General features: G+C 41.8%; 1 protein-coding gene across 3 annotated transcripts in view; it reads left to right on the top strand.

Moving 5' to 3' along the window:
- Nucleotides 1–15,693, top strand: part of PDE8A (phosphodiesterase 8A) — a 95,756-nt gene that overhangs the window by 61,938 nt on the left and 18,125 nt on the right. For all 3 annotated transcript variants that reach the window (XM_004708089.2, XM_045286309.1, XM_045286310.1), the window contains 6 exons: nucleotides 7,351–7,421; nucleotides 7,939–8,103; nucleotides 9,441–9,489; nucleotides 9,590–9,725; nucleotides 11,027–11,225; nucleotides 14,717–14,934. In XM_004708089.2, the coding sequence (XP_004708146.1) occupies nucleotides 7,351–7,421; nucleotides 7,939–8,103; nucleotides 9,441–9,489; nucleotides 9,590–9,725; nucleotides 11,027–11,225; nucleotides 14,717–14,934 (838 nt within the window). The remainder of the gene's footprint in view (nucleotides 1–7,350; nucleotides 7,422–7,938; nucleotides 8,104–9,440; nucleotides 9,490–9,589; nucleotides 9,726–11,026; nucleotides 11,226–14,716; nucleotides 14,935–15,693) is intronic.

The raw sequence follows: 15,693 nt of genomic DNA, 5'->3' as shown, positions 1-15,693 counted from the left end.
AGAGGTAATATCCCCCAATAAAATGATTTAATAAAAAGAAAACAAGAAGTTGATTGTTTGAAAGGAGTAACTGTCAAACCTAACAAAGGGGAATAGGAAATGAAATGGGCATCATTAACAGTACCAACTGACATAAAAAAATAATCACAATAATATGAAAAATTGTTTTCAAACAAATTTGAAAACCTAAAAGAAATGGACAAATTCCTAGTGAAGTCCCTACGTAAATAAACACAGGCTGAGTAGAAAATCTCAAGCTTGTAACACAAGAAGACATCGATCTGTCTTTAAAAACTCCCAGCATCAGAGTCTAACATTAGATGATTTTGCTGGGCAGTTTACAGAAGAGTTAAATCAATCCTGCATGAACCATTTCACTGTATAGAAATGGACAATATACTTCCATACTCATTTAATGAAGCAAGTATAACCTTGATATCTAAGTCATGCAAAGACATCACCAAAATTGGAAATTACAGACCAATTTCTCTGATCAATATAGATGCCAAAATTAGCCAATGGAATTCAACAAAGCATCAAAACAAAATAAGTAAGATTCAGGCCAGGTATGCAAGAATGGTTTAATATTAGAAAAGCAATCCATATAATCTACCACATAAACAAAATAAAGGATAAGAACCATATGATTATATCATTTGGTGCAGAAATGCATTTGATTAAATTTAGCATCCATTCTTGATAAAAACATTCAACAAACTAGGAATAAAAGGGACAGTCCTCAACACAAGTCTATATATGTGAAACCAATGACTACCATCTCAGTGCAGAGAAGACAGTCCCCCTTCGAACAGGAATGTTGCCCTTTATCACCACTCTCACTTAATATAGTCCTGGAAGTCTTAGCCAGAGTTATGACATCAAGAAAACACTAAAGGTATCCACACTGACACAGAAGAAACAAAACTTTTTTCAGATGACATAGTTCTATAGAAAACACCAAAGATTAAATTTAAAATTTGCAGGAATTTTAAAATTTGACAGTGTATCAGATTAACATACAAAAATCAATTCATGTATATTTAAGATGATACTGAACAGGAAATTAAAAGAATATTATTTACAGTAATTACCCCAAAGATAAAATATCTAGGAATAAATCTTCCCAGAGAAACAAAAGACATATATACAAAGAAAATTATAAAACACTTTTAAAAATCATTTTATTAGGTGCTCACACAACTCTTATCACAATCCATACATGCATCAGTTGTTCTATAAGAAACCAGAAGAGATTTGCACAAATGGAAGAATGTTCCATGTGCCTGGATAGGAAGACTATAGTGTAAATGTCAACATTACCAAAGACACTTTATAAATGCAATGCAATCCCAATCTAAATCCCAGCACAATTCTTCAAAGAAATGGAACACAAGATATAGCCAAGAAACCTATATTATATCCAAGAAGCCCAGGATAAATAAAACTATTTAAAAAACAAAAAAGTAAGAGGCCTTTCACTCCCAGATTTTCAAACCTATTGTATACCCACAGTAATCAAAACAGTTTGGTACTGGTACAATGATAGAAATGAAGGCCAAAGGATTAGAATTGAGAACCCAGAAATACAATCAAGTACTTTTACAGACACCTGATCTTTGATAAAGGACTAAAACGCATTAAGTGGAAAAGAGATACAGCCTTTTCAATAAATGGTAATGGAAAAATTGGCTTTCCATCTAAGAATAAAACAGGATCCATACCTTACACTATGTACAAAAATGAACTCAAGATGAATTAAAGACCTAAATATAAACCCTAGAAGCATAAACACCATCAATGGAAAAAAAAATCCAAACTTAAGATCTCTAGTATAAGGCATATATACACTATAAAACATAATGAAAAATACACTATAGCATACAAAATAGAGGACTGGGACCTTCCTTCTAAAGAGACATTTATATACATCAAAATACTTCATCAACAGAGAAAAAAGAGTATACCCAGAAGGGTAAAATACTTAGCAATGATATATCAGATTAAAGACTCCTTTTAAAAATCTGTACAAAACTACATCCTAACAAGATAAATACAAATACAGCCAAAAAATAAGCAAAAAACCGCAACAAACTAATGCTGGAGAGAGAAAATTGTACAGCCACTAGAAATGAGTAAAGGCCCTTCCTTATATACCTTATGATCCTGCTTTTTCTCTTCTTGGTATATATTCAAAGAACAAAACATAAACAGACATTTACATCTATGTTTATTGCAGCAATTTCTATGATAGCAAAAAGTTAGAAACAATCAAAAGCCCTGACAATAGAGGAATAGACTCTCATTCATATAATGGCATGGTACATTCTTATAATGGATTATTATGCATCTTTAAAAAGAATAAGTCTGACATACCTTAAGACATGGACAAAATTAGAGAATATTATGCTCAATAAAGTTAATCTCAAAATATTTTATGCACCATTATTATAAAGGTAAAAAAATTGTTTTCACATAGACAAGGCAGGGCAGGGGAGAGAGGGACGGGACAGAAAAGGAAGAAGGGAAGGTAGGGGAGGAGAAAAGGGGGCGAGGAGCACCACGGACTGCTAAACGAACAAACAAACCTGTCTTGGAAGAGGTGCAACCAGAATGCTCCTCAGAAGGACGGCAAGGTGTTGGCTCTGTACTTTGGACATGTTTGAAGTCCCTTGAAAGAGACATCATGTTTGGTATAGGGGCAGCCAGAAAGAGGAGGACCCTTGACAAGATGGATTGACAGAATGGCTGCAAGAATGGATTTAACCATAGGAAGGATGGCACAAGACCGGACAGTATATTGTTCTGTTGTGTATGATGGGTTGGAACTGAATTACTGGCACCTCAAAACAACAATTCAATAGCTAATTGGAATATAGAGGTAGCCCTCAACTTGATGAACCAACATCTATTTTTGAACTACAGACAGTGTTTTAGCACATTATTTGCTGGTGTTGTCATTCTCAGCTATTTGTTCCTACATTTAAAGATCGGCTTTATAAAGCTATTGATAATAAGAGGCAGTAATAATGAAAACATTTTTTAAATGCTATTCACCTTATCGTCAGAAGGAATTATGACAGTTATTGCAACAGAATTCCTTAAGTCAGGAACTACTTGTAATTTTTTTAAAGGTCATGAAGTAATGAAATCATTGTATAGATAGTATGGAGGCAAATGCAAGCATAGCTCAGCGATATTGCAAGTTCAATTCCGGACTACTACAATAAAGTGAGTGTCATAATAAAGTTGAGGCTACTCACATGGTTTTTTAGGGTTCTCATGTATATCTGAGGGAGTTGGACTTCTTTCAACACCATCAAGTCTTGCAAGTGCTTGCTAGCTCTTACATGGCTGAACTGTTTTTTTTTGTGCACTGACTTTGTATTCCTTCTATATTCTCTGACGCTTCCAGCATGACCCTGTATTTTGCAGGTAGAATGCTTCAATATTGCAACCCAATACTGAATTTTTTCTTCATTCAGCTTGAGAAACGCTGAGTATGTTCTTTGGTTTTCTAACTCCTGGTCTTTGAACATTTCATTATGATATTTTATTTTGCCTTGTCAAGCTGCTTGGGGATTTTCTGTTCATCATTTCTTCTATTTGCTATAGCGACTTCATGCTGAAGAGCAAGCCTCTGACATCCACGTTGGCTCTTCTTTTCCTGTCTATGAATGATCTTTTGGTTTCTTCACATCCGATGGATTGGATGTCATCCCACAACTCATCTGTTCATTAGGGTTAAATGCTTCAAATCTGTTCTTGCGATAGTCTCTGAGTTCTGGTGGAGCAATACTTATTAGAGTTTATGTTTTGACTCTCATGACTCGTTTTACATTTCTTCAGCTTCAACCTGAATGGCACTTGAGCAATTGATGGTCTGTTTTATAGTCAGCCCCTGGCTTTCTTTTGACTGATGACATGCACTTCTCTGTTGTCTCTTTCCACAGATGCAATCAATTTGATTGTTGTGTATTCCATATGCCAGATCCATATGGATAGTCACTGTTAATGTTGTTGGAAAAAGGTTTTTGCAATGACAGAGCAATTCGTTTTGTGAAATTCTATCACGGGACACCCTCCAGCTTCATTTCTATCATCAGGGCCATGTTTCTCAACTACTGATCCTTCCTCTTTGTTTCCAGCTTTTCCATTCCAATTGCCAATTCAGACGGAAGAAGTTGGCGAAATTCTTCAGTCTTCACCATTGGTTTTAGTGAGTGGTGCATAAATTTGAATAATAGTTGTAGCAACTGGTTTTCTTTATAGGCATAGAGATACTATTATATTACACACAGCATTAGTACTTCAAGATAGATCTTGGAATGTTCTTTTTGACGATGAATGTGATGCTATTCCACTTGAATTTTGTCACTTCTAGCATAATAAACCATATGATCGTTTGATTAAAAATGGCCAATAGCAGTCCATTTCAGCTCACTAATACCTAGAACAGGGGTCCTCAAACTTTTTAAACGGGGCCAGTTCACTGTCCCTCAGACCCGTTGGAGGGCCAAACTATAGTTTAAAAAAAACTATGAACAAATTCCTATGCACACTGCATGTATCTTATTTTGAAGTAAAAAAAAGCAAATGGGGCAAAAACACCCGGAAGGCCAGATAAATGTCCTCGGTGGGCCGCATGTGGCCCGCGGGCCATAGTTTGAGGACACCTGACCTAGAATATCTTTCTGTGTGTTCATCATTCTTCATTATTAAATAATAACTGTTTCTTGAGTTAGTATGAGATATGCTTAGCATGTTCTTTTTGGTTTTCTAACTCTAGGTTTTGCATGTTCATTGTAATATTTGATTTTTTCTTCTTAAGCTGCCCTTTGAAATGTTCTGTTCAGCTCTTTAACTTCATAATTTCTAGCACCTGCCTTAGCTACTTGATGATTAACAGCAAGTTTTGGAGTCTCTTCTTTTTCTCCGCTGTCTTTAACAACCTTTGGATTTCTTCATGAGTGATCTTCTCCCACAGCTCATCGGTGGGTCCCTGTCACTTGTGTTTAATGTAGCAAATCTGTTCTTGAAATGGAAACGTTCTCAAAATTCAGGTGAGATGAACTCTCGTGGACTTGTTTTCATTTTCTTCAACTTCATCCTGAATTTCCATATAAGCGATGTGTAGTCTGTTCCACGGCCAGCCCCTGGCTTCATTTAGCTGCTGCTATTGAGCCTTATCGCCTCTTCCCACAGGTGTAGTTAAATTTCTGTGTGTTCAATCTGGAGAAATCCACATGCATTGTTGCCATTTGTGTTGTTGGAAAAAAGTATTTGCTATGAACAAAGTCGTTGGTCTTGTAAAATTCTATCCTGTGATCTCCAGCTTCGTTTCTATCACCAAGGCCATATTTTCCAACTACTGTTCCTTCCTCTTTGTCTCCAACTTTTATATTTCAGTCTCCATAATTATCCATGTAGTCTGATTGCATATTTGATCAATTTCAGACTGAAGATGTTGGTAGAATTCTTCAATTTCTTCATAATTAACTTTAGTGGTCGGTGAGTAAATTCGCCTAATAGTTGTATTGATTGGATTTCCTTGTGTGGATAGATATTATCCAGTCATAGACAGCATTGTACTTCGAGATAGATCTTGACATGTCCTTTTTGATGAAATGCAATGCCATGCCTCTTGATTGTGTCACTCCCAGCATAGTAAATCATGATTGTCTGATTCCCAATGGCCAATACCAGTGCATTTCATTTTTGATGACTTCCAATTTCCGTACAGTCATACTTCAATTACTCTACATTTTGTTTCTTGTTTTGGTTTGCAGCTATCTCTTATTTTGAGGCACACCCTCTCAGCAAATGGAGGTCCTGAAGGCCTTACTCCCACAGGCTCTACTCTACTCATACGAGTAGGTCCACTCTACTTTGAGAAGTGGGCTCCTCAGTCATATTTTGAGTGCATTCTGACCCGAGGAGTTCATCTCAGGCACTACCTCTGGCAATGTGCTGCTTCTATTCAGTAGGCCTTCAATCTTCGACAGTTTTTTATATTCTCCGTAAGGTTTTCAGCAGCGAATTCTTCTGAAGTAGACAGCCTATTCCTTCTGTGTGGTCTGTTCTTAGTCTCAAAGTTCTGCTGAAACCTGTTCACGTTGGGTGACCCTGCTGGTATTTGAAGTACCAGTGACAGGGTACTATAGTATGGCAAGCTGACAGACAAGTGGTGCTCCTTAAGTTTAGTCCTTTAGATACTTTTCATAGCTATTTTGTAAGGTTGTTTTTTCATTTCAATGATGAATTTTTGTTGTTAATATAGAGAAGTGAAAATTGATTTCTATAAATTGCCTGTGTCCCCCAGAATCTTGATAAATTTGCTTGTTGTTAGAACTGTGTTTGTAAATTCTTAGACTTCCTGCATATCATGACAATCTTTTAAATTTTTCTTTCTTACGTAATTGCGTTCACACTGTTATGTTGTTCAGCTATATTGGAAGTGAAAAGGTCTATTACTGACACAGTGATAAAATAGTTTTTCTTTTTGGCTTGATGGCTTATTGGGGAAAAGGAAGAGTTGGCAACACTGTGCTTGTCACCAAAATTGGGTTTTGGGTTTAAGAGATTGCATTGGTTCCCAACATTTAAAACATTTTGGTGACGATTCAGTAGTTGGCTTTGCAGAGCCTCCCCTTGAGCTTGTCCCTTCATTTTTGAGATGAGGTTGGCACATCAGGCTGTGGAAGGGCCTGCGGTTCTTGGCGGTGTTTCGTAACCAGCATTTGGTTGACAGCAGGGTTTTCATGGTGACACACAGAACTCTGTTTGATGTTATTTGTCCTGCCTGTATATTGCCCAGGCTTTCCCCACACCACCAAAGGAACTTTATCTTGGTAGGAGCAACAAGAATGAGCAAATTCTAGATCCTGTGTGTTGCTGCTCTTTTAAAGTTAAATGTATGATGAAACATAATAAAAGATAATTCAGCGAGAAATTCGTGTATTTCAGCCTGTGGTGAGTTGTACTTGGCTCTCCGGCCATGTATGAAACAAGGGGCCTGTGGCGTTCCCTCCCCGAAGATGTTCACTCCTGGGTAGTGGCTAGCTGGATAATGACAAAGCCTTAGTGTTATAGAAACAAATAAAGACTAATTGTTGGGCCTTGACTTGGGAGATTGTTTGCCCTGTTTTCTCTCTGGCCTATGACATCAGAAGTACTGTCTGTGGGTACACGGGCTTCCCGGTGCCTAGAACTGAAGGAAGCTGGGCTGGTTATGCCAGAACACAAGGTTCCCCAGGCTGGAAGGAAACTCATCATGCAGCTGAGCTCACTGAGGCAGCAGGGGCGTGTGGGAAGGATGTGCACACTTTGATGTCTGCATCCCTTTCTCTACAGTGACTCACCAGAGACGACACTCTTCCTTGGCCCGGATACATTCCATGACGATCGACGCACCCATCACAAAGGTGAAGCAGTTTGTGGTTGGTCTGAACCAAGCAGGGAAGCACTCACTCTGCTTATGCTTCCAGTGAGAAGAAAGGGACCTGCAGCTACAACAATCATTTCGTTGTATGGTGACACCTCTGAAGAGAAAGGGTTATGACATGAACATGTTAGCTAGTCTTAACTTAGTGTTACCCCGGGGGTGGCGAAAAACAGAAACGTGAGTGAGGGGATACAGCAGATGGTGGAAGATACGAAAAAGTAATATATAATTTGTTGAGGGTTTGGGAGGGAGGGAGAAAAAGAGTTGATACCAAGGGCTCAAGTAGAAAGATAATGTTTTGAAAATGACAATGGCAGCATATGTACAAGTTTGCTTGATATAATTGATTTATGGATTGTTATATCTGTAAGAGTCCCCAATAAAAGGATTTTATAAATAAATAAAAAGTATTAAGCTCTATTGCCAGCCTGACTCCCTGGGTAGTTTTTCCATTGTTAGGATTGTAAAATCCAAGTATTTCCCTCTCCATATTATAGGTAATTAATATTATCAATGCTGCCCAAGAAAGCAGTCCCATGCCTGTGACAGAAGCCTTAGACCGTGTGCTGGAAATTCTGCGAACCACTGAATTATATTCACCACAGTTTGGTGTTAAGGATGATGATCCTCATGCCAACGACCTCGTCGGAGGCTTAATGTGTGTAAGTATATACCACAGGCCACTGATTGCAATCAGCCTGCTCTTGTTTTATCGGATTATTTCTTTGTGGACTTAAACAGAGCTTTCTGGAACGATAACCAGTCATTGTATGCAGCGCACAGTCAAGGCCTAAATTCCTCTATTGCCCGGGTTCAGCTGCTCTCTGGCCAGAGCTGCCCATCACTTGAGAGAGACCTCATTGTGGGGAGGAGCATATGTGGGCGTCGTAGTGATGCAGTTCTCTGATTTTGCTTAGTGGTTCTATGAGCAATTGATTTAAAGGTAACTTTTAAAATTTGTAGAAATCAGAAAACAGGGAGGGTAGTATTAGATGTTACATACCAAATCACCATGTAGATACTACCCATCTCCTGCCAGGGGATGGGACACGGTTTCACTTCCAAAGGTTTTACTTAAACCTGTGGGGCCTTTCCATTGGAAAGGCTGGCTTGGGAACATGTCGTTCAAAGGAGGTGTGGTCCCATGAGCTTCTGAGGGGCCCTGACTGCCTTCTCCAGCCTGTCGAGGGCAGAGCTTTCGTGTGGTTAGACCAACTTTGTGGAGCACAGGTCATCCCGCTGCCAGAAACAAGGGGTAACTCCTCTCCCAACTCGTGTGCCATAAGAGCTCGTGATTCCATAAAAGTAGGCAGAGACCCCTTTGCCAGGATAAAGTGGTTCTCAGACTTAATGTCTCCAGTGTTTCCCAAAGTAGATGATGCCCCCTTTGGGGTGAGGAGCTGAAAAGCTGTTACCTCCACTTTGTCCTGGATTATGGACTATAGTACAAAAGCTTTTCATTGCCAGGGGTGTGCAGAGTAATTTTTTTTTCCTGGAATGGGGCAATAGACTAAATAAGTTTGGGAACTGATAGTCTAAACTGTGCCCTGGCATATTTGGCATCGAGGGGTGGTGTCCTAGAGGTGCGTGTGATTACATCTGCAGGACTAGAGAAGAGGGGCAGGGCTTGGGTGTGCTGTGGGAAGCAGTGTTGAGGTATCTTCAGCTTCTCACCTAGAATTTCTACAGTGGGGTAGAATGAGATTGAAGAGAGTTATCCCCAAGAGGCCAAAACAGCCATGAGAGAGAAGCAGAGATTCTAAGCTTTGGCATCCATTCTCAACCTTACCTCCCTGAGTTAGATGTTCCAGTGGAACCAGCCCTTCCCAGTGTCTAGATGTAGCACAGTGATATCCCCAGTGGTGGTCACAGGGCAGAGATGTGGAGAGCAGGTTGGTGCTGAGGGCAACCTATTAACTGTCGGATGAGACCAGCTGTCTTGAGGCTTCCCAAGAGAAAAGAAGAATTGTGACTTTCTTTTTTTCTTGCTTTTTATCAGGATGGTTTGAGAAGACTGTCAGGGAATGAATATATTCTTTCATCGAAGAGTAAGTATTTCCTTTTAGAACTGTTTGATCATAAAACCCCAGAAACTGCTAATGCCACAAAGCCTGTTCATTTTGTTCTCCAAATCACCTTACTTCACAGACCTTCACCAGGTCTCAAGCAGGATAATCAATCCCATCGCCCTCCAAGACATCCCACCACGGATAGCTAAAACCATGGAAAAGGAGGAATTCTGGGACTTTAATATTTTTGAACTGGAGGCTGCCACCCACAAGAGGTAAGTCCGTGTGGAGTAGCCTGCCTGCAGAGTGTTGCAGCTACACCTGCTGCTCCGAAGGCACTGAGTCCTCTGGAGAGCGGATTCACATAGAGACTTCCACTCCCAATACCAGTGTTTTCTTCCACAAAATGAGGGTCATTAAAAAAATAAATAAATGAGGGAAATACCGTATATACTCGTGTATAAGCTGAGTTTTTCAGCACATTTTTAATGCCGTTTTTGTGGTAAAATTAGGTGCCTCGGCTGTTATTCGGGTTGGCTTATACTGGAGTATATACAGTAATTTCGTCTGTAAATTGTGATATGTTGAGATACTTGTAGTTCCTTACACAGAGCCTAGAATGAAAATTTGTTAGAAATATGTATGTTCAAGAAGAGCTGCCCCTGGTCTTGGATGAGAGGCATTGCTGATGGGCCCAGGAACACTGAAAACACTATGGTCACCCCCCAATCAGGGTGATTCAAGTGAGAATGGAATTGGGATTTTAACTGGAGATTTGTCAACCCAATGGGGATGTGTGGCTGGGCACACTGAAAGGGATGTTCAGAGCACAGACTGTCTGTCCTTCAGGGTAGGGAGGCCCTGAGCCTGGCAGGTAGGAGAAGCATGCTGTGGTGGGCACACTGTCTCCACCAGTCCCTGTATTTTGCTCGCTATGAGCCCACCTCCTGATAACGCTTTGCTTCCCACACACCCATCCTGAGAAGCGGGTATTCTAGAAGGCAAACGGACCCTCTCCCACTTGGTTTACATACTGGTCTCATATGAGTCAGGTCAGGCACAGCACTTCAAGTCCTATGAACCTGATCACCTCTGGGTGGGCTTTAACAGAGCCCAGTTTCTGAACCTTTCAAGCCAAGAGCCATGCCAAAATGACTCCTCAAGTAAGGGCCCCTCACTTGGTGGCCATTTGGTCCTCAGGAATCTTTTCTTATAGGCAGAACATCTGGCCAATGGTGCAAGTCCAAAGCAGAGGGCAAAAGATGAGCCTAGTAAAATACTGATTTGGGGGAATCCACTAGTGCATGTATGAATTGAATCAGGAAGGCAGGGTGAGGCAGCCAGGTCTCTTGGTGCATCTTGGACCACTGCTGGCAGGAAGGGGGTCCCACCGGGGTTGGCTTTAGCTAAGAGGAGAAAGAGCAGCAGAGGCTAGGCTGCCCCCACTTGCTTACTTGTGCTCTCTGAAGCCCACCTCAGATTTGTGACTTGATCTGAGCCTCTTGAGTATCAGAATGCTTTGTTTCTTGCTATATTTTAATGTGGTGGGGGTTTGGGGTATTTTTTTTCTCTGCAGGCCTTTAATTTACCTAGGCCTCAAAATATTTTCTCGCTTTGGAATCTGTGAATTCTTAAACTGCTCTGAATCAACACTCCGATCCTGGTTACAAATTATTGAAAGCAATTATCATTCTTATAACCCCTACCACAACTCTACACATGCCGCTGATGTACTGCATGCGACAGCCTATTTCCTGTCCAAAGAGAGGATCAAGGTGAGCTGGTGTTTGTGTCCCACAGCTAACAGGTAGGAGCAGGCGGGGTGGGGCGGGGGTGGGGTGGGATGGAGGGTATCTCTTGCTTCTGCCTCCAACAAGGTTGTAGGATTGAGACGGCTCACTCCTGGCCTCGTGAGGTCAGTCAGTAGCTGCAATGTGGCTGTGGAGAAGTACTATATTCATTCCTGACGTGACCTCACCCCCATCGTGGAAGTACAAGTTGAAGGTCTGGGTCCCCAGGCAGAATGCCAGCAAGAGCAGGGTCAGGATGGAGCTGTTCTTCTGGGCTTCTCGCTGCAAGGCCACAGCATAGCATAAATATTGCTGCTAAAGAAGCCCTCAGAGGTCAAGTCATTGCCCCAGCTCTCCTCTCACGCCTAGTCGCCTGCCTGATGCAGACACCCAAGCCAGTTTGGCTGATCAGCTAATCTCACCAATTGCAACACTTAGAATGGCCTTGTGGCTGTCCTAGTGAACATCCTTTCCAGAGACCCAACTGGCCTGCCTCTGTGAAGCCAGTCACACTGCTGCCAGTGTGATTTTCCGCAACAGCAAATCTGCCTCTCACTTCTGCAGGGTTTCAACTTTGCAACTCCACAGGACGGTGGCATTTAGTGCTCACTCTGTTCACGCCACCCCCTCCCTGCACCCCAACTGGGTCAGACCGAACCACTTGGGTTTCTGAAGATTCTGCCCTTCACATCTCGACCTGTCCCATCTGGAATCCACATCTGCCCCACTTAGGCGTCTCTGTGCTCCCCGCTGCTTGACTGGCCTGCCCCTTCTGTTTGACACCAGGCTCCCGTTTTACCTCCGTATCTGCTGTTCCCTCCACCATGAGCCTCACAGAAGGTTCCGAACGATCAGTGTTACTCACTGCGCAGGCCAAGCCTGTGTGGTAACTTCTTTTTGTGGGGAATTCTGCTAAAGTACTAGTGGGTGGTTTTTTCTCCCCCAAATCCAGGAAGCTCCCATGACATGTCTCTTTTAGAAATACTTGGGAGATTAAGAACCAAATCGCTGACTTTGTTTTAAGAAAACAGAGCCCGTGAGGGGAAGAGAGAAAGGCCCCAGTTACGGATGTGCTGGCGCCCGGTGCAGGCCCCATGGTAGCATTTCCTGATTGGTACCATGTGACGAGCACATGGAAGGGAACAAAGAGACAGGACAGCACCAGCGAGTCAAGTCAAACGTCCTCAGGCCAAGACCAGCCCAGAGGTAGAATGCGGATCTAGAGAGAGGCTTGTTTTCTAAGTTGTGGAGCAAGTAGCGGGAGAGAGCGATGTCTGTGTCAGCATGACTCGGCATGTCCTGTTGCTTGGCAATGCATTGCTTTTCTTAGACAAGGTAGTCAGTCCTCTCGGCAGCTCTGTCTCAAACGCCAGCTTTCTGAATACATAATTTGCACGGTTGATCTATGAGACACCCTTTTTTCAAGAGTGTAATTCCCTAAAATGCTTACAACTTTTTCCCGTAAACCTGGTGAACGGTCCTAAAAGCTGCCATACTTTCTGTAAGTAGTTTGGTGAGCACCAGCCCCACAGAGTGACACGGTACAAGACGGGCAAAGATTGTCTGTCTGCCCAGGAAGAGCGACAATATGACAGGAGGCAGAGTGGCCATGTGGGCAGACTAAGCCCGTATTCCGGAAGAAGGCTAAGACTATAAAGAAGATTGTGTTGAACCCAACTGCAGCTCTAAGAGAATGTTGGCTATTAAGAGTTGCAAGCATTTTGAACTGGGAGGAGATGAGAAAGAGAAAGGGCAGGTGATCCAGTTCTAAGTTTCATCATGGCTTAGTGACAGTGTTACACGCAACAACAACAAAACGCTCATAGACTGTACATACTTTCTAACAAAACAAAACTAGAATAATGATTAAATGTCAGTTGATTAAAATGAAAATATTCTGAATAATTTGGAGATTGACAAGGATGTTAGTGGTTGCCTTTCGGTCAGCTCCAGCTCACAGCAGCCCATATGAATGGATCACTGCCTGCTCCATCCTCTTGATGACTGATAGAGCAACAGAAAAAATAAATGCCTAGCTATCAAAACTTCCAGAATTAAGCTTGCTTCAATCATATTTAAAGGTACATATTCATAACTCCAACCACCCAGCTGTCAGTTTTTTTACTGTGGTGACTTGCATGTTGCTAAAAACTCTGCTCACTGGTATTTCAGATACCAGCAGGGTCACTCATGGTGGACAGGTCGCAGCCGGGCTTACAGACTAGGAAAAAAGGCCTGGCAATCTACTTCAAAAATTAAGCAATGAGACCATGTGGATCAAATGAGAATGGTGTTAGATAGAGCCTCCTGGGTTTGAAGGCACTCAGAATCCACAGTGAGTGCAGCACGGGGTGTGAAGGTCCCACAGCGATAGTAAGCAAGGGCGGCACGGGAGAAAGCAACATGTTTGTGCTGTTGCACAGGGAGTTAACAGTTGGAGCTGCAACTGACACAAATAATCCATCACTCTAATGTTACCTTTACTGAAAGGGAGTGGGGGAAATGGTTCTAGCCACGCTAATCAAGAAATAGAGCCCCCAAGTAGAAAGAAAGTGTTTTGAAAATGACGATGCCAACATACGTACAAATGTGCTTGATACAGTTGATGTATGGGTTGTTATCAGAACTGTCATCGCCCCAATAAAATTATTTTTTTAAAGGAAATAGCACCCCAATTTTGAAATGGAAGAGGTTAGAAGAAAGCACAGTACACATCTGTGTTACTTTACATGGATTGTATTCTTTGATAGCGATCGACCTTTTAAACGCTCAACTAATTTCTTTATAACCTAGTTCCTGACCCAGATGGTCGGGAGTTCTTAAGACCTTTAAGGAATTTTCCATGCTACATCAGCTCTTTCAGAGCCTAAAAAAGATAATTTAAAAATCATTTGGCCAAAGCCCTGATATCAGCTTGTCAGAGATAGCAACTGAAAGGGGAAGACACTTGACCAGTCCCCAACCTACATGATGCCGATTTTAAACTGTGGTTCCTCCGCTCTTACTCAGTCTTGACTGAGTGCTGTTATGCAAGTTTATGTTGGTCTAACATCTCAGACTTTGTCATGGGTCTAGACTGGCAAAGGAAGTGACTCATATCTGTTGAGGACACCCTGTAGGGAGAGGATTTTAAAAGTAGCTCATGAAAAAATACCATTATTGTTTTTTTAAATTATTTTATTGGGGCTCTTACAACTCTTACCACAATCCATCCATCCATGTGTCAAGCACATTTGTACATATGTTGCCCTCATCATTTTCAGAGCATTCCATTATCTTTTCATTCCATTTTCCACAAAATTTTTGAGGCTCCCGCATTATTTTGCTAAGTCATTGACTCTAAAAATCAAGTCATGTTCTCTTGACTCAACTTGGAGGCTGAGAATAGCAAAATAGGTTTTGTTCACACAGTATGTTTTTCTTGGCTTTCTTGCCTTCAGAGCCATCCAGATTTTGAACAGATTTCTTGTTTTCAGCAAACTTTAGATCCAGTTGACGAAGTCGCTGCCCTGCTTGCAGCCACCATCCATGATGTGGATCACCCTGGGAGAACCAACTCTTTCTTGTGTAACGCCGGGAGCAAGCTGGCCATTTTGTATAATGACGTTGCTGTCCTGGAGAATCACCATGCAGCCTTGGGTTTCCAGCTGACCATTCAAGATGATAAATGCAATATCTTTAAAAACATGGAGAAGTAAGAACAGTAACTAACTAGGAAAGTTTGTTCATGTTGGTCTGCTCTCCAACAGCTTTGAGATGTAACAGTGTACACGAGCTTCTAGTATATTCGGAGCGTTCAACCGCCATCACCCCAAGCCCGTGTAGCCATCACTCTCCACTTCCCCTTAGTCCCAGGCAACCGCTGGTCTAGTGCGTGTCTCTGGGTTTGCTAGTTCTGGAGGGCATCTCAAGGTGCCCTCCTTTTATCACTTGATATTTCAAGAAGATGGCGCATAAAGCCGACATCTTGAGCTTGTAGAGGCTCAGAGGAATAATCATGTTACCTTGTTGCCCTCCTTTGCCCAGTGACCTGGTCTCTGTTTACATCTCACTTCCTCAGGGAAGCTTTCCCTGATCCACCACACTGAGTTAAACACCCCCCCCCACCCCACCCCCGTTTACTCAGGCCCAAATTCTTTCATGGCACTTGCTACGTTTCTACTGTGCCAAACGTCAATAATTGTTTAATGCCTGATGAGATTTAAGCTCTGTTAGGGCGCAGGTGTCATGTCTTAATCATCACTCTCACTGCCTACCATAGTGCCTGGTACATAGTAGAGCCTGAACAAATATGAGTTAGAAGTAGGGGAAAACATTCTGACATGAGGAATATTTGTTGATTTATGGGCTTTTTTTTTTTAAGGGGAAATTCCTGCTTTTACAAAACCCCCTTCTGTCATCTCAGATTTTAGTTCTGGAATTACAATGGTATTATCTGTATTTGTCTGTACAG

The sequence above is a fragment of the Echinops telfairi genome, unplaced genomic scaffold (genome assembly GCF_000313985.2).
Source record: "Echinops telfairi isolate 266 unplaced genomic scaffold, ASM31398v2 ScPeMD7_7;HRSCAF=31, whole genome shotgun sequence".
Classification (NCBI taxonomy): Eukaryota; Metazoa; Chordata; class Mammalia; order Afrosoricida; family Tenrecidae; genus Echinops; species Echinops telfairi.
This window is presented reverse-complemented; position numbering and strand designations above follow the sequence as displayed.